Consider the following 23,478-nt stretch of genomic DNA (forward strand, 5'->3'; position numbering starts at 1 on the left):
TTCAGTCTACCCCAATTTAAGAGATTTTAGGAGTGGGTGTGGGTGAAAACCCTTCTGAAGATCAGGAGGGAGGGCAATGTTCAGGTGGGTTGGCACTTTTGGGTGTGGAAATTTACTGGCTTTTTATGAGGTGGCAATGTTCACATTTATCTTTCCTTCTCCAGAGCAGATAGTGAGACAAATAGCACCTTTTCAAAGCCTATAGCAACAGAGCTGTCAAATTTCACATAAAACTGGCTTGTCCTTGCTTTTAATGTTTATGTACGGTAAATAGAAGTGACGAAAGAAGACCCCTCATCACTTCACAAAAACCCAGTAAAGAACACTCCCTCCCCCCACAAATATCATCTGAATCCCACCTTCAAAGTTGTTCCCTTCAAGGGAGACTGAGGGCACTTCCCCATGGCATCTTATTGTGGATTCAAATTATTTATTAGTTAATTTCTCCCAGCATCCACACACAATCATCCTCATCAAAATACAATGCCATTTCCCCCTCTCCATTTAATCCAGATTTACTGTTGCTGTGAGTTTTTATTCATTCAGTTACTGGATTTTTCATTGAAACAATAAATGAAAATTAAATGCGGAAATAATATGGGGTAGCATTTTGGCAATAGTATAATGTAGACACTTTACAAGCTTTCCATGCAAAAGCAGCATTGAATCCACAATAAACTGCTGTATGGAATTACCCTGAGACTCTAGAAAAGGAAGAGAGCTTCATCCTGGCAGTTATGGTAAGATCCCTTAAGCATTTCTTGGCTTTCAAATCTCACAACTACATGGCTTAATGCACTGTTCAAAAACTTCAGCTGGTGCAGAGATCCCAATTTGGCTTGGCAGGCTGTCTGAAGAACAGTCTAGGGTTCAAGGTACAGGCTTATATGATGGAGGAGTTTGGAGCAGAGAGTTTAATTTGTGGCAGCCTCACCCCAGAACCTCTCTATCACCAGGAGAATAGCCCAGACTTTGCTAAATATTAACTTCTTTCAGAGGATGTGCAGGATTCCTTATTTCACCAATACAAATTCCAACATAAAACATTGGGAGGTGGAGCTGTAGAAACACTGATATTCTGAATCCTCTTCTTAAAAGGGGGGGGGGAGTACTACTTTACAGAGGTATGGAAGGTTGGGTCAGAACTAGAAAGGACAGCTAACTGTGAAGAGTGGAGACAAGAGAGAGAGCAAGTTGAAATGTAACTTACCCAGCCACAGAAAACTTCAACCACCCACAGAGGATTCTGTCAGTTGTGTCTCCTGGAGGGCTTAAAACCAAGGAAATTTAATAGAGGGCGGGGATACAGAAGTTGGCAAGAAAAAGTTAAGTCCCTGTCACAAGGGCAATCATGGGGTAAACTCTACCAAGGCAATTGATCACCACTCCTGTTGTGCACTGGTGTCAAGCATATATGCTGCTGTAATGTTATGAGCATATATTTTTGCTATGGGAGAGGTTTTACAGCAACCAGAGTTTTTTTCAGCTATGCCAAAAAAATACCCACCCCACAATCAATTCAACCCTTCCTAGTGGATAAATACAAACTTTCCCTCAGAAAAAAATACAAAAGAAAGGTATATGTCTTGGGTTGCTACATTGCTTATTAACTTGATAGAATAGAATTGAGGAACCTTTTTCCCTCAAGGTCCACATTATCTCATGAACAACCTTCTGAGGTTCACGTATCAGTAGGCTTGAGGTAATGAATGTGTCCCTTAGTTTTGTACAATGGGCTTATTCAGCCTCACAAGAATTGGAGGTTTCCAAATGTAAGCTTAATGGTCATTGGGTAATAGGGTGGATATTAACCAGATAAATGACAGGGAGCAGAGGCAGGAGTAAAGTAGAACTGGCCCTTCCATTGATTATACAGCAGGAGGCTTCCTGCCACCTTAGGTGGCAGATGTTGAGGTGCAGGGGGCAGTGGGGAGGTAAGCTGATGAAGGATAGACCTGTGTGTGTCTTATGTCCTGCTTTGTGCACCCAAAACTAGCCTGCTGCCCTCAGTTGTGGTAGACCATTGTCAGGGGCATCTTGCCCATAGAGGCAAGTGGCGCATTGCGCCAGGGCGCCACGTTCTGAAGTGCGCCAGGGAAGAGGCAGAGGCTGGATGCAGCACCTCCCAGCATCATCTCACTGCCTTCACCCGCCTCTGCCATGCCGCGCCAAAGCAGCGCCATGCCCAGAGCCTCTACCTGCCGTGGCCACTGCGGCACGGGCACCAGGGAAGAGGTGGAGGCTGGGCGCAGCAGTGCCTCCCAGCATCAGCATGCTGCCCTCGCCTGCCTCGCTGACGCAGTGCTGTGCCTGGAGCCTCCGCCTCTTCCCTGCCAGAGAAGCTGCCCTCCAACAGGTGCCCACCTCCTTCAGTTCTGCAAAGCTGCCAGCAGCACTGTAAAAAGGTTGCCAAAGCCACTTCCAACCTCGGGAGGAGGTGGTGTTGCTGGCTTCCTGCTCCCAACACTCTCACAGAGGCTGGCTCCCAGCCTCGCGCAATCTGGGGAATCCTCTGCCACGTTATCCCCCTGGCCAGCCAATCGACTGGCTCGGGGAGTGTGGCTTGCCGCATTTAAGGCAAGCACGGCAGAGGAGCTCCCCCTTTGCTGCCGATCAGCTGGGGAATTTCGCAACGCGGTTGCCGTTTCTCGCTTCTGTCTTGTGTTTTTGTCTTCGGTATTTTGCGGTTGGTTCAGCTGAGTGGAACCTCATGGAAGCCTTGGTCTATTCTACGGTCATGTCGCTTGTCTGCAGCTTTAAAACTATCGGAGGCTGAGGGGTACAAGGAGTGCGGTTAGTGTGTCGGCAAGGGAGTGGGAGAAGGGAAACCCACCCATTGCCTCTTTAGGAATTTGGCTATTATGTTAAACCACCTCCCCCTCTTCAAGATTTTCTCCAGCACAGAGATCTTTCGCATACCCCCCCAACCATTTTTCCCAACTTTTTGGCAACTCTGCGAAACGGAGGAGTGGTGAGAGGCACTAGTTAGACAACCCCACAAGGGTATCTTCACTCCAAATGAAGAAGGTTCAGATTGGTGGTGGGACAATGATGTGGTCAGATGGAGAGGATTAAGCACACTGGGAAGAGGAGGTGTTGGCAGCTGAAGAGGTAACAGGGTTTAGTGGGCAGGAAGAGTCTGTGGCAGAGAGCAGTCAAGAACCAAAGGCAGAAGAGGAGGATTGAGAGGAGGGGGGAACAAGAGGCAGCAGTGAATTACCGTATTTTTCGCCCCATAGGACGCACTTTTTCCCCTCCAAAAATGAAGGGGAAATCTGGGTGCGTCCTATGGGGCGAATGCAGGCTTTCGCTGAAGCCTGGAGAGCAAGAGGGGTCGGTGTGCACCGACCCCTCTCACTTTCCAGGCTTCAGGAAGCTTTGCACAACCCTCGGGAGACCGGCTCCGAGGGTTGCGCAGAGCTGCCTGCAGTCCCCGGCTCAGCACAGCTCTGCGCGGCCATCGGGAGCGGGGCGCTAAGTCCCACCCCGTTCCAGATGGCGGCGAGAGCTGCCTGCCGTCCCGGGATCAGCGCAGCTCTGCGCGGCCACCGGGAGCCGGGGGCGAAGCCCCTCCCCGCTCCTGATGGCGGCGCAGAGCTGCCTGCAGTCCCGGGACGGCAGGCAGATCTGCGCGGCCACCCGGAGCGGGGCGCTAAGTCCCGCCCCGCTCCAGACGGCGGGGCAGAGCTGCCTGCCATCCCGGGATCAGCGCACTTCTCCCCATCGCCAGCCCCACAAGCTCGGGGAACAGCGGGGAGGCAGAGCGTGCCTTCCCACTGTTCCCCAACCTGGTTCTTCCAGCCCCGCACCTGGGGGGGAAATAATTTTTTTTTCTTTATTTCCCCCCCAAAAAACTAGGTGCGCCCTATGGGCCGGAGCGTCCTATGGGGCGCAAAATACGGTAAGCTAATGAGGAAGCCAGGCTGTCTCCCCATCCTGTGATGGGCTGCTACCCTCCTCCCTGGTCTTCTAGAACATGAAGAGGTATGAAGAGGGCAGAGCAATGATAAGCAAGTTGAAGGAACCTCAGACTGATTCGGAAGGAACCAGGGGACTTTCACTCCTCACAACTGCCTAATTCAGGAAAGATCTGCTGGGAAAAATTGCTCTGCTCACTAGGCCTAGTCTCCTGAGCTGTTTTCTTTCTTTGAATAAAGGGAGTTAACTTCATTAATACCGTTATTGCTGACCTGTTCCTGATACCCACCCAGTGAACCATGCTATTCCATTGCTGTTGAAATAAGCTTCAACTGCCCACCCAGACAGCTTTTTTTATGTGGATTGTGTGTCTGTCAATGCAGATTAATGTTATGTTGCTATACTAAATAGATACCAAGGCTGGTGTGGCTTAAAATAAATGGCATAACTGAAAACCTAAGGGGTTAACAAAAAGTGGATCTGAATGAACGATTCAGCCGAAGTAGATGTCAGAGAGACAAACAGCTCTGTGTTTACAAAGATTTAACTGTTCTGTTGATGCATGATTTGTCACAGGACCATGCAAAAATGTATTTATAAAGGTTTTGCCCCTGTGGTTCCTGGCAGGGCTACTCTCTGTGACACACGCACCACTTTTAAGAGATTATTTGTTTAAACCAGGGGTAGCCAACCTAGTGCTCTCCAGATGTTTTTGAATACAATTTAGCCCTCAGCCAGAATGGCCAATGATCAGGGGCGATGGAGGGCACCTTATTGGCTACCCCTGGTCTATGCAGAAACACCTCTGAGATAGGTGCTTAGCAAAACACGTTACATGAAGCCATGATATGCATATTTATCTCAGACTCTTAGATGCTACTCTTCAAAAACTTTCCTAAGGTAACCTACACTAGAAATACACTAAATATGTGTGTGCTTGTGTTTCTCTCTGTGTGTAATACAATTTATCATAATAAAAGCAGATAATGAAAAGAACAATGGAGTTTAGAAGTAGTAGTTGGTAAAAACATCATAAAAAACAACAATCAGATATTAAAATCCACAATTTAAATACCCGATAAAATAATATAAACTACTATTCAGTGTTTAAAAGGAAACAAAGAGAACATCAGCCAAATCTGTGTGCCATAAAAGAGTGATTTTCTGCAAGGTCTTAAGTATGGTTGACCAGAAATAATGGGATGGATCAGGAGAATACATTAGACTTGAATACATTAGAGCCAGAATATCTGTTTATTGTGTAGGTGTGAGGAGCCTGGACTTCCAGATGTTTCTGGACTCCAATTCCCATCAACCCCAGCCAGAAATGGTCAGGGATGATGGGAGTCCAGCAACTTCAGTTTGGCTGCCCACAATCTAGTCCCATTGAAATCAATAGGAATTAGGTCAGTATTGCTTTGGGAAATCTGACTCCTATAAGTTTATAATTGAACTTGCCCAGGCCACACATCCCCGATCAATTCTTGGGCAGGACTTATTTTTTTAAAACACCCTTCTGAATTCTGAACATACCAACGCAGCTCTTTAAATTCTGACTTCAAGTTACATACCAAATATATACAGATGCAATCACCACACATTCTCGTGGAAGTAAATTGCTTTAAATATGGTTTTATGTTTTATTTTGTAAACAGCTTTAAGGTATTTTCTTTTTCAATCAAGTGGTATATGAATTTCATGAAATAATAAACAAATAATTGCTGTTCCAAAATTTCATCCACACGCTTGGGCTGCAGAGGTTAGGAGGTATGCCCTGCTTACATGGGAGTAGGCTTGTGTGCAAATGGGGAAACAGAAGGAGTTGGTTGGGAACGCTGACAAAAGGATTGCAACATGTCTGCAGTTTCTTGCTCCACAATGCATTGCTCTGAGGAAAGATTCTGTGCATTCATGCAGGGTGAGGCAAATGTGTTCTGTGTTTGATAGTGTTAAACTTGTGCATCAAAGAACTTTATTTTCTTCTTTGCTTAAACAGCATGTCATTTGTTTGTGGATGAATTGATGTTGATATGTTCCACAACGTAACTAAGATTCTTCACATTTTTTGCTCTTTCTCTCCCCATTAAACGGTCTGCAAATTTGTTCAAAAATGCTTCCTTTTTGTTATAGTACTGGTGCTTAATTAAGAGTGTGACAAGAAAAAAAATCTGTAACCACAAGGAGTCTTTGTCTAACTTGGTCACATGCTGGATGGGTGCATGTTTGAGTTATGAGGAGCATATCTGCTTGCAAACTTTGTCCTTAACTTTGAATGGCAAGGGATAGCCTGAGTTTATGGGGGGAGGTGAGGGTATGTCGTGGTATACATGAATAGCAAAGTCCTTATTCACATGCTACTCCTGTGTAGAGTTTGCCACATTGATGGAGGAGCAAGGCCAAACTTTTAGCCCCCTCCATGACATGACTACCCCTTTCTGCAGTAAAAGCTTGCTATTTGTAGTTATCAACAGCTTAAACTTCCATGTGCAAGGATCTGCACATGAATATTCCCCCCCAATCAGGGCAACCAGTTGTGCAGGTCTCCCAGTCATGTGGGAGTCATGAGCAGGTATTCACACATCACAGAGAAAGCTCAACCACACACTGCACATGGTTCTTGCAGTACTGATGTAAAGGCAAGGCTAAAAGCATGGTCCTGCTTCTCCTTCAACACAGCAAAGCCCTACACATGAGTAATGTGTGAATAGAGCACATGTGATGTTATATATCTTAGTGAGACTCAGGTATAGCCTTTGGTCCAAATGTATCTGTCTACTACTGCCAGTGCTTCATTGCCAACTAGAGACGTAAGAAGGCAGTAATTTTCATTCCGACCTGTATTCATCACAGTCTGTGTTTCCATCTCACTGTGTTTCAGTTACCACCAAATACTCATTTACTCATCTCACAATCACTATTTCATGTAACTATGTAACTCATGTAACTTATATCACATTAAATGAAAGGATACATCAAAACAATTTTTAAAAGGTATTTCATTACACATCATTTGAGGACTTAAAGACAACAATGGATGCCAATTTTATTTGACTGATTTCCATTTCCTGACCACAGTTGGATCGTAAATGGCAATTTGAGATTTTCTTCTTTCCCTGAACTACAGTGGTACCTCATGTTGCGAACCATCCCCCTTACAAATTCTTCGGGTTATGCGCTCCACTAACTTGGAAGTAGATGCCCTATGTTGTGAACTTTGCCCCGGGATGTGAGCGGAAATCACACTTCAGCGGCGCAGCAGCAGTGGGAGGCGCCATTAGCGGAAGCGCGCCTCATGTTACGAGTGGTTTCTGGTTAGAAATGGACCTCAGGAACGGATTAAGTTCATAACCAGAGGTACCACTGTATAGGTACTAACCATAGTTTGTAGTCTCAGAAATAATAAACTGAAGTTAGTTCAATATTGGGTCCCCTCCTAACTGCAATAAATCCCAATGTTTGTTCATTTAATTTCAAGTCAAACTTCAGCATTGTGTCCAAATGAGGCCATTGTTATATGTTATGTTTTTATTGATCAGTAATATATAGACTGATCAGATACTTTTAGAATAGTGGATACAAATTGAGCCAATAATAACAATGATGCTAACAAAAGTTAGAACTCTAGCAGAGGAAAAATCCTTGCTATGTGAACTTTGTTGTCAAGCAAATGTTGAAGAGGAAAAAACTTTACTTAAGCCCTTTATGAAGGAGGACCTACAACATTCTTGATCTCCTCCAAGATCTTTTCGTGAACATTTGCTACATTTTGCTTTGCTGCAGTGAGCAACTTTTCAATCTCCTCCTTTGAATAGCTCATCTTGAATGTAGAAAACTGTTCTCTGTATTCATGAATTTTATCTGAAAATGAGAGTTGCTGTGTATTAATGAATTATAAGGAATTGAAAACATATTCCATTAACTGTAGGGAAAAATTATAACACTGAGCATGACTCATCTGTCCTACTGAAAGAGAGGATAAAAGACTTCTTCTGTTTCCAGTGATCCTATTCTAATTCTGAATTTGGTCCCCATCATCACTAATGAAAATTGGAGTTTTGCTGAGCCAAATAAAATTAAATCTGCTTGGTGGGTCAAAGAGTTGTATGAATCTGGAGAAAGGAAGATGGTATGGGAAATTCAAATGCTGGAACTGTAAAAACCTTGCTGGCAAAAGGAAGTAAGAACTACAGGGAGATTGGTTCAGTTTAAGCATAAGGAAGGAATTCAGCACTAGAAATAAAATGATGTATCCAATTATTTTGTCTTGGTAATTTTTTAACTCCACTATCTGATCAACTGCACACTTACCAAATGGATCTCATCGACACATTACCTGAACTGTTGACTTTGTTGAACAGTGGACAGTGCACGACAGTTGGGACACATTCTGCATCTCCTCTGAAGATATAGCAATCCTTCAAATCATCCGTGTCCTGCAGCTCTCTCTCATCGATCTTGGGAAATGGGATTCCATGTTCCTCACAGTATTTAATGGCTTTCTTAATTGTCTGAACCGAAGGAGGAAGTCTGTAGTTAATTGCCATATCCACTTGGGTAAACAGAAGCAGTTAGGGACCCTTCAGACATTATCATCATGACATGGGAAGTGATACAGTTAGGCTCCCTCCTAAGCTGCTTTAGGAAGTCCCAGGGCACTTTTACCCCACCCATCTGGCTGGGTTTCCACAGCCACTCTGGGCGGCTTCCAGCACATATAAAAATGTAATGAAATGTCAAACATTAAAAACATCCCAGTACAGGGCTGCCTTCAGATGTCTTCTAAAATTGTGCAGTTCTATATCTCCTTGTCATATGATGGGAGGGCACTTCTGATATCACAGAGTGGCATGAAAAGGAGTAATGCCGTGGTAGACACTGGTAAGGAATCTTCAGAAGGAAGTTTTAGATAACAACATATTAGAATCAAAGAATTGAAGAGATGGAAGAGATCCCCAATGGTTATGAGGTCTAAGCTCCTGCAATACAGGCACAGCAGCCAAAGAACCCCTGACAGACAGCCATCCAACCTCTTTTTAAAAACTTCCAATGAAGGGGAGTCCATCTTCTGAGGCAGTCCATTCTACTGTGGAATGGTTCTTTCCATGATAAAGTTATTCCTAATGTTTTGTTGGAATCTTTTTCGTGTAATTTGAATCCAATGGTTCAAGTCCTACCTCTGGAGCAGTAGCATACAAGCTTCCTCCATCTTCTGTGTAACAGCCCTTCAGATATTTGAAAATGACTACCAACAACCCACTCTCCTATCTATTTTTTTTTTATTTAAACCTAAAAGATGGATACCAAAGCTTATGTAATATTGTTTAATGAATCCTAACAGAATTATCCTTTGACCAGAATTTTAGCCATGTTTGATTGCCCCTGTAAATTAAATGAATTTACCAGAAAAGGATCTCCGGCACTGAAGTCAAAGGAGAGGATCAACTTCACTTTCCTCTCAGACTGAAGAAGGGATGGGTAAGCAGCGTTTATCGCCAGGCCAGCATCAATCAGAGAGACAACCTGTTTGCTTGTCAAGTCAGGACATTCAACATCCGCTAGACATATGAAGTGAAACAGAGCATCGATACAAAGCTTTTGGAATCAATATCAACCTGCTGCCTACGTAGTTATTAAGTTAGTTATTAAAAAGCCATACCAATACCAATACTACTACTGCTTTTATACAGGCAAATCTGTCAATTTCAGTCCCCGACCCCACCCCAGTCTTCAGTTTGTCATATTTCTGCATCAGAAATGTCTACAGGCTGATGAAAGGTGTAAGTGGATTGAGCCCATGTAAAGGATTTGAGAGCTGAGCCAAGTGCACAAGTCCTGCTAACCTGCCATCGGCATCCCAAATCAAGTCCACTCATCTATAGTAAAGGTACCTCCAACACAGATGCAATGAGTGGGCAACTTCTCAAACCATAACCCTTTGCCTGTGGTTTCCTTGAAGGCCATGAGCAATGTGTGCAATGAGCTGTGTTTATCTATGATACAGATATCACACTCTGCATCATAACCAGGTTATTTCATGACATTCATGGAGCTATGGGCTCACAACTCTGGGAATTCAGGCAAAAAGTGGCAGGTGTGAATAAGTGGCTGGTGGACTGTGCTACATGTAAGTGCCAAGGCCTTGGCTGGTTCAGATAATTATAGCTAAGTACCTAGTTACTGATCCTATAATAGGAAGGAAGGAAGGAAGGAAGGAAGGAAGGAAGGAAGGAAGGAAGGAATATTATCAGGAAATGCTCCAGGAAGCAGCTATATGTTACCACAAGCTGTCTCTTCCTGGGTAGCCATATTTGGCTGGGGGGAGAGAGAGATTTTGCTGCAGCCCAAGAGCATAACATTCAGAACAGTGGTATCCATATATAAAAATAATAATATCAATGCAACATATGCTTACAGCAGTGGTACAGGAAGTTATTAGTGCTTCCCCATGTCCAGTTCAAAAGGCATAAATACGTCTTTCTCACCACATCATGTAAAACACGGAGGGAATCACTGGCAAAACCTAAAAGGGGATAATATTCAGAGTCAAGAATGGGAAAAAATAATTTCACCATTTTTTTTAACTTTGGAAAGGCAGTATCCAAATAAAATGACTGACTGGCTGACTGAACATGGAATGAATCTATCTTAAACCAGTCAAGTTGTCATCCCAGAGTCTGTCTGAGATTAGAGCTCCCCAGATCATTTGGTTCTATAGCAGGGATAGCCAACATAGTGCCCTCCAGATGTTATGGACCACAACTCCCATCATGCCCTGACCATTAGCCATCCTGGCTCAGGCTAACAACAACTGGAATCTAAAAACTTATGGAGGGCACCACGTTCAATTCTCTCCATTGCAAATCTTTTCACTCATTACAACTCTTTAGTGGTAAAATGGATTTCCAAGGTCCAAAGAGTAGCAGATTTTTTTGAACCACATGACATGCACTGTTATTGTGGATAAGTATTAAAAGAAGAAAAAATGGGGAAGGAAGAGATGCTAACACTTGGGCATAAAAGGATTAAGAATAAAGAGAGACACTCCTCCAGATTACATTGTATTACCAAACTCATATCTTTGAGGAGACTTTGGGGAAGAACAGCTGCTCAAAGACAATGTATGGTTGCTATTACACTTGCCTCCAAAATCCAGGTCCAGTGCTTGACACAGTCTCATACAGTCTTTCTTTCTTGTTTCCGCATTAGCAGAAAACCAGGTCTTGCAGATCTCTCTAAGCAATTCATAGCTTCTGTTGGAACTATGGTCTATTTTTGCAGACAAAATGACACAGAGTGTTAAAGCAGGAAAAGAAAAATGAGCAATAGCTAAGGGTACATGAAATACTTTTACTTCACCAAAGCTTTATTAGGCATAACAAATATTAAACAAACTCATCTTAATTTGCAGCAATATTTGGGATTTTGTCTGACGCTCACTTACTTTTCAAAATGTTGCAGAGGTGGTCAAAATGCTTATCTGCTGCTCTTCCATCTGATGTTTCACAGAGGTGAAGCTCTAGAATGGACTGATAACCCTCATAGAGTGTCTTAAGTTTCTGGTCATCTTGATCTTGGCAATAAAAGAGCATACAAAAGAGAATTACAAATACTCAGGCCTGGCTCAAGACATATTGCTGCTCGAGGCAGAACAGTATATGCAACTCTACTCTACCTCCAAGTCTAGGTGCATAGTCTCTAAGACTGACTAAATTATTTTGGCATCTGATTTAGATCTGGTTTAGCGATGCCCATTAGCTTAAAGCTGCAGAGCCACTGAAGCCTCTCTGCTGCCACCTGCTGGTAAAGTTACTCTTCCTCCACCTCCTCTCAACTTTTGTGTCTACAACAGGCATCCCCAAACTCGGCCCTCCAGATGTTTTTGGACTACAGTTCCCATCATCCCTGACCACTGGTCCTGTTAGCTAGAGATGATGGGAGTTATAGTCCCAAAACATCTGGAGGGCCAAGTTTGGGGATGCCTGGTCTAGAAGAACCCCACGCATTGATTGCACCCCAAAACAGACTTTGAGTAAGGCCTAAGGGCACAAACAACAAATAGTATAGCTAGACGTTGGGAGGAAGTGGGACATTCTAGACTAAAATCTATTTGTGTACTGTTTGATTCAGTGCTGTTAGCTGAAAACATATTATTACTTGCACATGGGGTGGTTGTGCATTGTGGGAAGGCTGCCACTCACATACCTTTTTCATGTCGTAAGCTACCTTGTGCATGGTTTATACTTTGGAAAAGTGGCATACAAATAAAATGATGTATGTATGTAAAGGTAAAGGGACCCCTGACCATTAGGTCCAGTTGTGACCAGCTCTGGGGCTGCGGCGCTCATCTCACTTTATTGGCCAAGGGAGCCAGCGTACAGCTTCTGGGTCATGTGGCCAGCATGACTAAGCCACTTCTGGTGAACCAGAGCAGCGCACGGAAATGCCGTTTACCTTCCTGCCGGAGCGGTACCTGTTTATCTACTTGCACTTTGACGTGCTTTTGAACTGCTAGGTTGGCAGGAGCAGGAACTGAGCAACGGGAGCGCACCCCGTCGCGGGGATTCGAACCGCCGACCTTCTGATCAGCAAGTCCTAGGCTCTGTGGTTTAACCCACAGCACCACCCGCGTCCCATGTATGTATGTAGAGCCCATCAAAATTAGTGTGATTTACTTATGAGTAGACATGTATAGGATTGTACCATAAAGCAGAAGAATACTCATATAATACAAAATACTTCTATAGAATCATAGAATTGTAGAGTTGGAAGGGACCTCAAGGGCCATCTTATTCAACCTATATATGGTAGTCCATGCAGGAATCGCAGCTAAAGCATCCATGGCAGATGGCCATTCAATCTCTGCTTAATACCTCCAATGAAGGAGAGTCCACTTGAACATCAAACAGAAAGCTCTTCCTGATGTTTAGTGAGGAATATATTTCTTGAACATTAGACCTTTTCTGATCCCATGGTTAGGTGGAGGGGCATGGGAAATGCTTCACAATTGTCCCAGCGATACTTCACTAAGTTTGGAGGCTGATGATGGCAATAACTTAATTCAACCTGAGAAATATTGAACTCAACCTGTTGAAACGCTTAGGCACATATTCTACTATCAACGTGATACCCTCCAGATATTATTGTGCTACAACTCGCATCATCCCTTGTCTGGGGCTGGTGGGAATTGAAGGCCTAATAACATCAAAACAGCCACAGGTTTCCCATTACTTTGGTAGGGTATTTCAACAATTTATTTCAGGTGGGCAAAACTGATCTTGCCCCTTCTGCCTGTTTTTCCTCCCCAAAAAAAGGCTTTGTCATTCTTTTGTTTCATCCTTGATGGAATAGACACTAATGTAGTGAATTGTTCCAGCCCACATACAATATCAAGGAAGATATAAAACACGAGAGGGATACATTTGAATTTGCAATTAGGTATAACAGGGACACTACAGATATAGCAACAGTTAAAAATATATATAAATTAAAACTTAGTCACTAACATATAACCTAAAATTATCATTTAAGGCCTTAATCATTGTGATAGCACAACTTGTTCCCTAAGTTTTATGGCAAACGCACAGAATTTGGCTACGCTTAACATGATCTCAGGATCCTTGTTCTCTACCAGGAATTTTAGACATCACTAAGGTAGTACTTGCAAAGGTAAAGGGCCTCTGGACAGTTAAGGCCAGTCAAAGGCGACTATGGGGTTGAAGCACCATCTTGCTTTTAGGCCAAGGGAGCCACCGTTTGTCCAGAGACAGCTTTCCGGGTCATGTGGCCAGCATGACTAGACTGCTTCTGGCGCAACAGAACACCGTGACGTAATCCAGAGCACACGGAAACGCTGCTTGCCTTCCCGCAGTACCTATTTATCTACCTGCACTGGCATGCTTTTGAACTGGGAGCTGGAGCTAGGACAGAAAAATGGGAGCTCACCCCGTCATGAGAATTAGAACCACCGACCTTCCGATCGGCAAACCCAAGAGGCTCAGTGGTTTAGACCACAGTGCCACCCGCGTCCTTACCTTTACCTTAGTATTTGTGCACCCTGTAACACTCTCTGCATATGGGTGGATAGCAACACAGTCTTACGCAAGCACACACATGAGAAAAGCACAAACAAAAACCAGGAAAATTGCAACACTATGAGTTATAGACATTAACACACACAACTGAACTTGAAATCAAATCCAAGTACAAGGGAGACCAGGATATTAATGTTGGTTGCAACATCTTACCTAAGTTTGTTGAAGTTGAGGAAGAGTCTCCTGATCTCTTTTGTTTTAGATAATTCAGCAAAGAATCTTGAAAAAGAAATGTGCATGTTCACACACAATGAGAAGAGTCAAAGGGTCTCCTGATCCAGCCTTCTCACATTGGCCAACCAACCTAATGTCTAAATGTTGGGTTGGGATATCTGCTTGCAAGAGCAAACTCCCCGCTCATGGTTCTGAACAACTGGTATACAGAGCCAAACTGCCTCTGAACAGTATGAAAAACCATATTTCCCAAATGCAACAAGTAGCAAAATAGCTGGCAACATTCAGGTTGCAAAAAGGGAGGGGACAACCTATACATTGTTCAGACTTCGAATTTTCGATTTTCATTTTGACAGAATATTGCCTCATTTCAACAAAACCATAATCACTAGTCAGCCTTTGTTCACCTAGAGCCTAGGTCATAGAGACAAGATACAGGTTTAAAGATACTGCATTCGCCACTTCTAATACTAAGTGAAGCTTTGAATCACTGCAAAGGGCTAGTGTCCCCAGATTCCCTTCTTCTTCTTTGGCCAAAGTGAACGAAATATGCAGGCACCAGCCCACCTCCAGAGTGAATTAAACTTGTAAAATTGTATGCAGATGCACCCACAGGTTTTCATGCAGGAAACCTTCCAAAAAAACCAAACCCCAATCCACTTCATAATTCAGAGTACACACAGAGACAATGCACAACCTATATTTAAAAAAGAAGATAAAAGAGCAATACCTATTATAGTCCTATAGAGTTCTTGTTCGCTTCCAAGGGCACTTCCCCATAAACCTAAAAATAAGAAAGCTGTGGCATTAACAATCATATGTTTCACCTGGTGGCAGTAAAAGTAACGACAAAGTTAATATTTTATTTTTTATGACATAATATCAGCACAGAAAGGGAAGGTTATGAATGTAATCACACACAGACAAAGAGCCCATTTTTGTACGGATTGTTAGCACCAGGGCTTTCGGTTGTAACCCATCCTCACTAGGGATAGACAAATCTGCTAAATTTATTTTCTGACAATTTCCCATTTTTCCAATGTTAAGCTCGGTTTGCCCATTTTTGCAGTTGTTGTTGTTGCTGCTGCTGCTGTTGCATTTTAAAATTTAAAGATATATATAATCTTTTCTTCTTCATTTATGTACATAATCTGTTTACTCTTCGCAACTTGTTCATTTCCATAATACAATATTTGACTTCCCCCTACCTCTTTACAGCTTCGTCATCTCTCTTTATTTCATTTTTCCTTTGTACTGTGTTCTAGTATTCTTTCAACCTTCTCTGTATGTAAAATATCTTATCCAGCTGTCCATTTATTTTGTGAAATTTAATCTAGGCACATCCGAGTTTTAATTTGGGAACCATGTTTTCACAGTTAATTTTTAAAACAATCCCATTCTTTTTCTAAACCTTACATTCGAGTGATTTCTTATTGCTTCTGTCATTTTGGCTAGATCTACATATTTACACAATTTCATTTGCCACTCTTCCTTAGTTGGTATTGAATCCCCTTTCCAATATTTGGCAATTAACACTCTACCAGCTGTTGCTGCATATAGAAATACTCTTTTGCTTTCTTTTGGGATGTTTATTGTCATAATGTCCAATAAGAAGGCTTCTGGTCTCTTAATAAATGTTGTTGGTTTTTTTTTTAAAAAAAGGGGGGTTGCAAGAATATTTGTATGCATTCTCATGCACATTTGTCCTACCATACCCAATTTTAAACACAATTTTGTCTACTAAGCATATGTTTGTGTTCACATTTCTTTAGTGCATGTACTTTTGTATGCATTGTTTAGTTGGGGAACTGTGTCACAAAAATTGGAAAGGGGCCAATTCCAAAGGAGAGGTGTGTTATGTTTCATGAAGTACAAATTTGTTAGGTTCACATTAGCAGGCAAACTGAACAGATTTGTTATGTACTGAGCTTGGATCCTAGAACAATAGGCAAGTAGGATCCTAGAAGGCAGCAGCCCAATCAGGCTCCAGGAGGGGAGTTGAATCAGCCAATCAAACGGTATCCATTGTGTAAATAATGTATACATAGGCAGAGATTTTGGGGAAGACTCACTCCCTGTTTGACATGAGCTGAAATAAAGAGCATGAAATCAACATTAGACTCCGAGTATATTTCAAGATTCATCCTCCATCTGTAGTTCTCACACACATCTGACAAAGGAGTGGCTGGTACATAGCTTATTTGTTTGATCTAGACATTCAGGAGCCTCCTCTACATTCCTATTCATTGGCCATGAGAACACAGAATCTGTTACTTTCCTTGGAATTTGGCATTCTGAGAATGGCATGCTCTTAAGATACTGAGGGAGGTCAAGTACCTTGCAAATAGCAGATATCTCTTTTCTTCTTTTCTTCAGTCAGTTGCCCATTTTCAAATATGCTCCCAAAGTGCTTCATGTCTACATATGCTCCCAGGCCAGGAACCCCAGCTTCGTGTGGGGTGAATTCGAACCAGGTGCCTGGAAAACAAACAAAAGATTGGAGGGAAAGATATGAGAAGGGCTGGATGCCCATGGGAAATATGAGCAAACCTGCCACCAACATCTCCCTTACAGCAACAAGAGAAACATCTGTTGGGATTTTGAAAGAAGTTGAAACAAATTTCAGTAAGATTAGTAACTTCCCTCAGGGTGGTGAGTAAAGACTTCTCACATCTAAATGGTGAAATAGGAAGAGATGTGCTACTTTAACATTTACATCATAAAGAGGCAGAATGACAGCTTACAGCATAATTCCAACCATGTCTACTCAGAAGTAAAACCTGTTGAAATCAGTGGACCTTCCTTGCTCCTGGGGAATCTGAGTGAGGGTTTCAGCATTAGCCATTTTAACACTCAGCAATTAAGTAAAACTGTTTTCTGTCCTGATACATCTGGCTACAGTGGTACCTCGGGTTACATACACTTCAGATTACAGACTCTGCTAATCCAGAAATAGTGCTTCAGGATAAGAACAGAAATCGTGCTCCGGCGGCGTGGCAGCAGCAGGAGGCCCCATTAGCTAAAGTGGTGCTTCAGGTTAAGAACAGTTTCAGGTTAAGAACAGACCTCCGGAACGAATTAAGTACTTAACCCGAGATACCACTGTATTTGCAGAGCCAATATTTGGGTGTTGAGTAGATAGTTATGGCCTTATCTGCACTATACATTTAAAGCAGTATCATACCACTTTTAAAAGTCATGGCTTCCCCCAAGAATCATGGGAACTATAGATTGTCAATGGTGTTGAGATTTAAGAGACCTCCATTCTCTTCACAGAGCTACAATTCTCAGAGTGGTTTAATATTCGGTCCCTCTTCCCAGAAAACTCTGGGGATTTTAACACCGTGAGGGAAATATTCTTGTCTGCCCCAAACACTGGAAGTGGGCTGGATGTTAATTAAAATTAATTAATTGCATGCCTGGATTCCATTCACCAGTTTTCTCTTCCTTTGCAAAACTTAGTTATAGAAACAGAGCTGAATGGGAGTTTGGAGGTCATCTTGTTCAAGCCCCTGGTCAATGCAGGACGCGACTGCTATCACCTCCAACAAATGGCCATCTGCCTGTTTTGATTTTCTTAGACACAATATGTATGTCTGAATAGATATAATTACCTGCATGTTGTTGCTCATAGGTTTGCTTGTCCACAGCATTATAGATCGGGTAAGGATTTTTCCCATTCTCACAAGCTCCCCTATGCACAGGTAGTTCAGACTCATCAAGCTGAAATGCAGGCATTTGGTTAAATTAAATTAATTTGATACCTAAATGGCTTCCAAACTACTCTTGGCCCTCCTTAAAGGTAACTTCAACCCTGGTCTTCCAAGAATGCTATGTATAACACAGCCTCAAAGCACTTCTACCCACATGGGTGAAATAATATACTAAAACTACTAATAATAACATATACACATATCCCTTCAGTCCTTCCTAGGCACCTGGTCTTTCTACAGGCCACACCCCTCAGAGCCTCTCATATCTGTTGCTTCACCTAGTTTTGGCTTTGGTCCTGCCCAGGGCCTTCTTGCCCATAGGCACGAGGGGTGCAGGGCACCCAGGCACCAGGCTCTCAAGGGCACCAGGCCGAGAGTCCGGGGCCCAAGTGTTGAGTCCGAGGAAGAGCCCGCCCATCAGTTGGAACGCCGCGAGGGGCTCTTCTGCTGTGGGCGGCTCTGCGCCGCAAGTTCAGGGGCGACAGAGCCAGCAAGATGCTGAGGCAGCCAACTGGCTTCACCCTCCTGCACGCCTGGGACTGGGCAACCTGGGGGGGGGACGCCGGGCGGATCTTTGCACCCCGACGCCACATATGCTTAAGACAGCCCTGGTCCTGTCCACCATTGGCATGTGGTGATGGAAATGTGATTTCCCACCCCTGTAGAAGAACACGTACACGTGTGTGTGTGTGTGTGTGTGTGTGTGTGTGTTACAGTTCTCCACTCACCTCGTTTAGCAGTTTATGCACAAGGAAATAGGACCAGAAATCAGTCAAAGAGTAACATTCATCTTCCGCAGCCCCAATCACAGCTTTCAATGCCTTCTGAAATTCCCACTGGCCTTTGACAAGGGTTTCACACTGACTTTTTTCTAAGGCTTCTATTTTTTCTGCCCAGTCTTCATGTTTGTAGAGAGCTGAAATGCACCTTTTAATGAAGCAGAACATTTACGTTGGAAAACATTTGAAGGATTTCTGTGATAGCCATTTGGAGTGTATTCAGGGCAGGATTCAGGTTTGATGATGCACTAAGCTACTGAAGGTAATGGGGTCCTTTATGTCCAGCTGTCCTTTGTCAACAACAAATTGTCACTGTTTTTTGTGTTGAATTTATGCTATATGGTAATTTATGGACCTAACAGTTATCTAAAGCCATTTGCACAAACCAAAATATGTATTTTATCAAAGTAATTGTAATTTTTTTCCTTTAATTTTTTTGTGGCCCCCAAGAGAGTGGGGCCCTAAGTTACAGCTTGTTTAGCTTATACATAAATCCAGCACTGAATGTATTCATATGACTGGGCCATGAGAATGCTGTTGTCACATGGTAAAACCAGCTTGTTGGCACATTAGCTTCTGTCAGTGGGTGCCACTGCATAAGGTTTAATACAGAAATTTTGACACAGGGATTCTGTTTTATCTGCTTCATGTATCTAGCCCATAGTAATTGCATTTATTCTCTATACAGTGGTACCTCTAGTTATGAATTGAATTCATTCTGGGGGTCCGTTCTTAACCTGAAACTGTTCTTAACTAGAGGCGTGCTTTCGCTAATGGGGCCTCTTGCTGCTGCTGCACCACCGGCACACAATTTCCGTTCTCATCCTGGGGCAAAGTTCTCAACTCAAGGTAACTCTTCCAGGTTAGCGGAGTTTGTAACCTGAAGTATTTGTAATCTGAGGTACCACTGTATAGAATTATGTATCAATGTGTGATTTAATTCTTGTATCCCTGCGTTTTGTAACAGTCTCTCTTTCCTTCTTTCTACATTGTGCAAACTACTGAATCACTGCATCTCTTGCTTATCTATCCCTGAAGGATTGTTTGTGTAGCTCAAGGGCACAGATGGTCAGGAAGTTTAAGTTAGTATCTCCTCGATCTTCCCTAAAACTTGGGAAGATATAAGAATGGTATGTCAATGACTTTTTGATGGACAGGAGAAAATAAAAGTGAAGCAAGACAGTTTTAGCTCCCTGACCTCTCCTTTCATGTATGCATCCTATGAGCTAATGATGTATTGCCTTCTGGGTAGCTCTCCTAACTGATGATTCTGGTTTGGAAGAATTAGCTTATTTTTCCGTAAACTGGGTTCCTGCTGGATACTAAACTTGTTTATCTCTCTTGGTTGTGCTTTTCTTTAAGGTGTTATTACCTGGGCACGAGCCATTTAGAGGTGGTTTAGAAGTAAAAAGGCATCTTTTAATGAAATAGAACATTTATGTTAGAAAAAATGGAAGGATTTCAGATGTGACCCTCATTAGGAATTTATTTTGAAGGAATTTGTAGGACCGGGCAATGAGAACGCTGTTGTCATGTGGTAAAACCAGCTTGCTGGCACATTAGCTTCTGCCAGTCACTGTGTAAGGTTGACTTCTTCCTGCAACACTGGTATTGCCAAACCTCCCCAGGCCATAGCAGAACAGCATCTTGTTCTTACTCTGGCCATTCAGATGTCTACGGGAAGCCCATGTATAGGACATGTTGCAACAGCAATTCCCTACTCCACCCTGGATCCCCAGCAACTGTTATTCAGAGACTTTGGACCTCTGATACTGGAATAGTGTTTAGCCATCATGAATAGAAGCTACTAAAAAGCTTATCCTCCATGAATCTATTTGAAAGCCACTCAGAGTAGTGGTAGCGACTGCACCTTGTGGCAGAGAATTCCATACTATGTGCAGTACTTCCTTTTATCTGTCCTGAATCTCCCCACATTGGATGATCCTGGATTCTAGCATTACGCAAAAGAGAGGGGAGAGAGATCTATATGAATTCTTAAACCTTAAACAACCATATCATTTACCAAAACCTATCAAAAGGCAGAGGGCCTTCTCGGTAGTGGTGCCCACCCTGTGGAATGCCCTCCCATCAGATGTCAAGGAAATACTATCTGACTTTTAGAAGACATCTGAAGGCAGCCCTGTTTAGGGAAGTTTTTAATGTGTGATATTTTATCACTTTTTTATTCTGTTTGGAGTCTCCCAGAGTGGCTGGGGTAATAATAATAATAATAATAATAATAATAATTATTATTATTATTATTATTATTATTATTATTATTATTATTATTGGAGTAGCTGGAGCTGTTGGGAGTTGTAGTTCAAAATAACTGCAGGGCACTGGGCTGTGAAAGGGGAGGCAAAGCATATTTATGTATTTATAAATGTAACACTTACTTGCCAAGATGGCTTCTAACTTCGTCTGATCTAGCTAGCAAGGCAAATAATTCTACCTTCTTAAGTCCTGTATTTGCTCTCCCCTCTACCACTCTGCACTTACCAGGTGGAACCTGACACCCCACCCAAGTACATCACACAGTCCAAGAGGTTGTATTTCTTCAGCTCCGTTAGTGTCCCATAGAGAGCAATCATGGCCCGCACAGCTCCACCTGATCCCAGGACAGCAATATTTGGGATTTGGTCCTAATGGAAGGAATGTAGATATACTCAGTAGGTAGCCTCTGTGGGTTAGATATTGTTTGACATCAACTTTGATGTCTTTGAATTAAATACAGGGTGATTCATAATGAAGTATACAGTTTCCAGATGCTGTAAAACAGTAACAGGTGATGACACGGACCGCAACTGCAAACCGTGAGGTAGATGTACTTGTAAAGTTTGTATTCTGCTACTGATGGAAGTGATGTGGGCGATAGTGCACGTGTCATGTGACTAATCACGCAAAATGGCTGTGTCTGCAGTGGAGAAGACGTGTTTTGTTCTTGAATTGAGCAGAACGGAATTGGTAACTGTTGTGCAACCGCATTTTCGATCGCGATTTGGGGGAAACCTCCAAACAGAAAATGTATCTGTGACTGTTTCTAAAAAAACATTAAACATTCCCCTACAATTCTGTTACAGGTAACGTAAGATATATTACATTCTTTTTATATATATAATGTGTTGAAACTGTGTACTTCATTATGAATCACCCTGAGTTTGGTTCTGAGACAATTGATCTTTTCACAGTATAGTGGTACCTCTGGAGGCCTGGCCACATCCCGAGGAATTCGCAACCAGAGGACCGCTTCTGCGCATGTGTGCGGTGCGGTTTAGTGCTTCTGAACATGCGCACGGCGAAACCCAGAAAAATACTTCCAGGTTTGCCGCATTCACATCCCAAAGTTTACGTATCCAGAGGGATACATAAGCGGAGGTACGACTGTATTTAGCAGGTAACAGTCAATGGCATTTAGTGTTTCCAATATCTGATGCTTTATATGATAATGTATTTACAGTTTAATACCAGAGAGAGATTGCAAAAAGTCTGAAGCTGCAACCATATACAAACTTGTCGAGAATAAGCCCAATTGAACTCCTTCCTTTGAGCCAGCCGCACAAAACGAATTCCTACCTCATTATATGGAATCCCAAGCTTGCCAAGGCCTTTCTTCACTTCTTCCTTTCTGGCAGCTGTAGCTGCTTTTTCACCCTCTGAGAGTGCTTTAGAAATACGGACCTTAGCTTCTCCCTGCCAAAAAAATACAAAACAGATCCAACAGAACACTTACAGTCACATGCCAACATGTACAAAGCAGAGCACTTGATACTTAACATGTGTTGGCCTTCAGCCAAGAAAGCTAGTATCTTAATTTGAAGCAATGACATCTGTGGCTGTGTTCCCCAGCTCTATATAGTGATATCCACACTGGGTTGTTTCACATTACACTGTTCCTCATTTGGGAGGTGTGAGATGTTTCCATTCAAATATCTACTTTGCCATGTGGGAACAGTAGCAAATGAAGGTGCACACCAACCCTTGGCTGAGTCTACTATAATATACCTGCTCGGTGTTGCTGTATACCAAACTCTCATCACCCTTAGCCAGCATAGCCAATCGTCTGGGATAACAGGAGATACAGACCAATAACATGGGGGGGGGGCTACAGCTTCCCCAGCCCCTCCATACAATTTGAGCAGAATTGCTGTAGAGAAGTATTCCTGTAGAAAAGTATAGAGGTGCCAACTGGTAGTTAGGGGTGACAAATGTGGGACTTTCCAAAGTTCCCTTTTTTGAATAGTAGGGAGAAAACATTTTCGTTGTTGGCAGTTGATGAGAAATATACTACATTTTTTTTTTTTAATGTTTGCTTTAGCAGTCCAACTGATGAAGACAAAATTTCAATAAATAACATTGTTCTGGCAACCACTTATGCTAAGACCTAACAGACTATATATTTGTGACAACTATTAACAAATAAAATGGACTCACAGACAACAACTACCCACATCCCTGCTCATGGGCTATGCTGGCTGGGGTTGATGGGAGTTCAACAACATTTTGAGGGTACCATGATGGCTGTCACAGAGACAGGTGCACTGCTAATTCTCAGAGGTATAGCTTACCTTCCCAGTTGCATGACTTGCCATCTTCTCTTCCCTATTTCTTCAAGGTCGGTTCAGTGCCTTTACACTCAAATGACGGCGTAGCCGAAGGGCTTCCTCTAAATGTCAGGGTTTAAAATTTCTGGCAGGCACTGAGCCTGCGGTGTTCCTCTTTTCTTCACATTAAGCTGACTTCCTGCACAAGATTCAGCATTCCACAGTTCTACCCGGACTCTGCTACTGGCCAGTACTGAATGAC

At 42.8% G+C, this 23,478-nt stretch overlaps 1 protein-coding gene across 1 annotated transcript; it reads right to left on the reverse strand.

Moving 5' to 3' along the window:
• Nucleotides 1-5,534: 5,534 nt before the first annotated feature.
• LOC310691010 (cytosolic phospholipase A2 gamma-like) lies at nt 5,535-23,478 on the reverse strand. Its single transcript, XM_083470593.1, has 14 exons — nt 23,241-23,478; nt 22,249-22,365; nt 21,175-21,317; nt 18,625-18,823; nt 17,798-17,906; nt 16,521-16,661; nt 14,914-14,967; nt 14,163-14,228; nt 11,360-11,488; nt 11,059-11,184; nt 10,331-10,438; nt 9,319-9,473; nt 8,252-8,426; nt 5,535-7,776 (listed from the first exon to the last, which is right to left on the reverse strand). Exons 1-14 carry the CDS (start codon nt 23,262-23,264, stop codon nt 7,619-7,621), a joined length of 1,704 nt encoding a protein of 567 aa, XP_083326719.1. The 5' UTR covers nt 23,265-23,478; the 3' UTR covers nt 5,535-7,618.

This window comes from Podarcis liolepis (assembly GCF_965112155.1).
Source record: "Podarcis liolepis genome assembly, chromosome: 13".
NCBI lineage: Eukaryota > Metazoa > Chordata > Lepidosauria > Squamata > Lacertidae > Podarcis > Podarcis liolepis.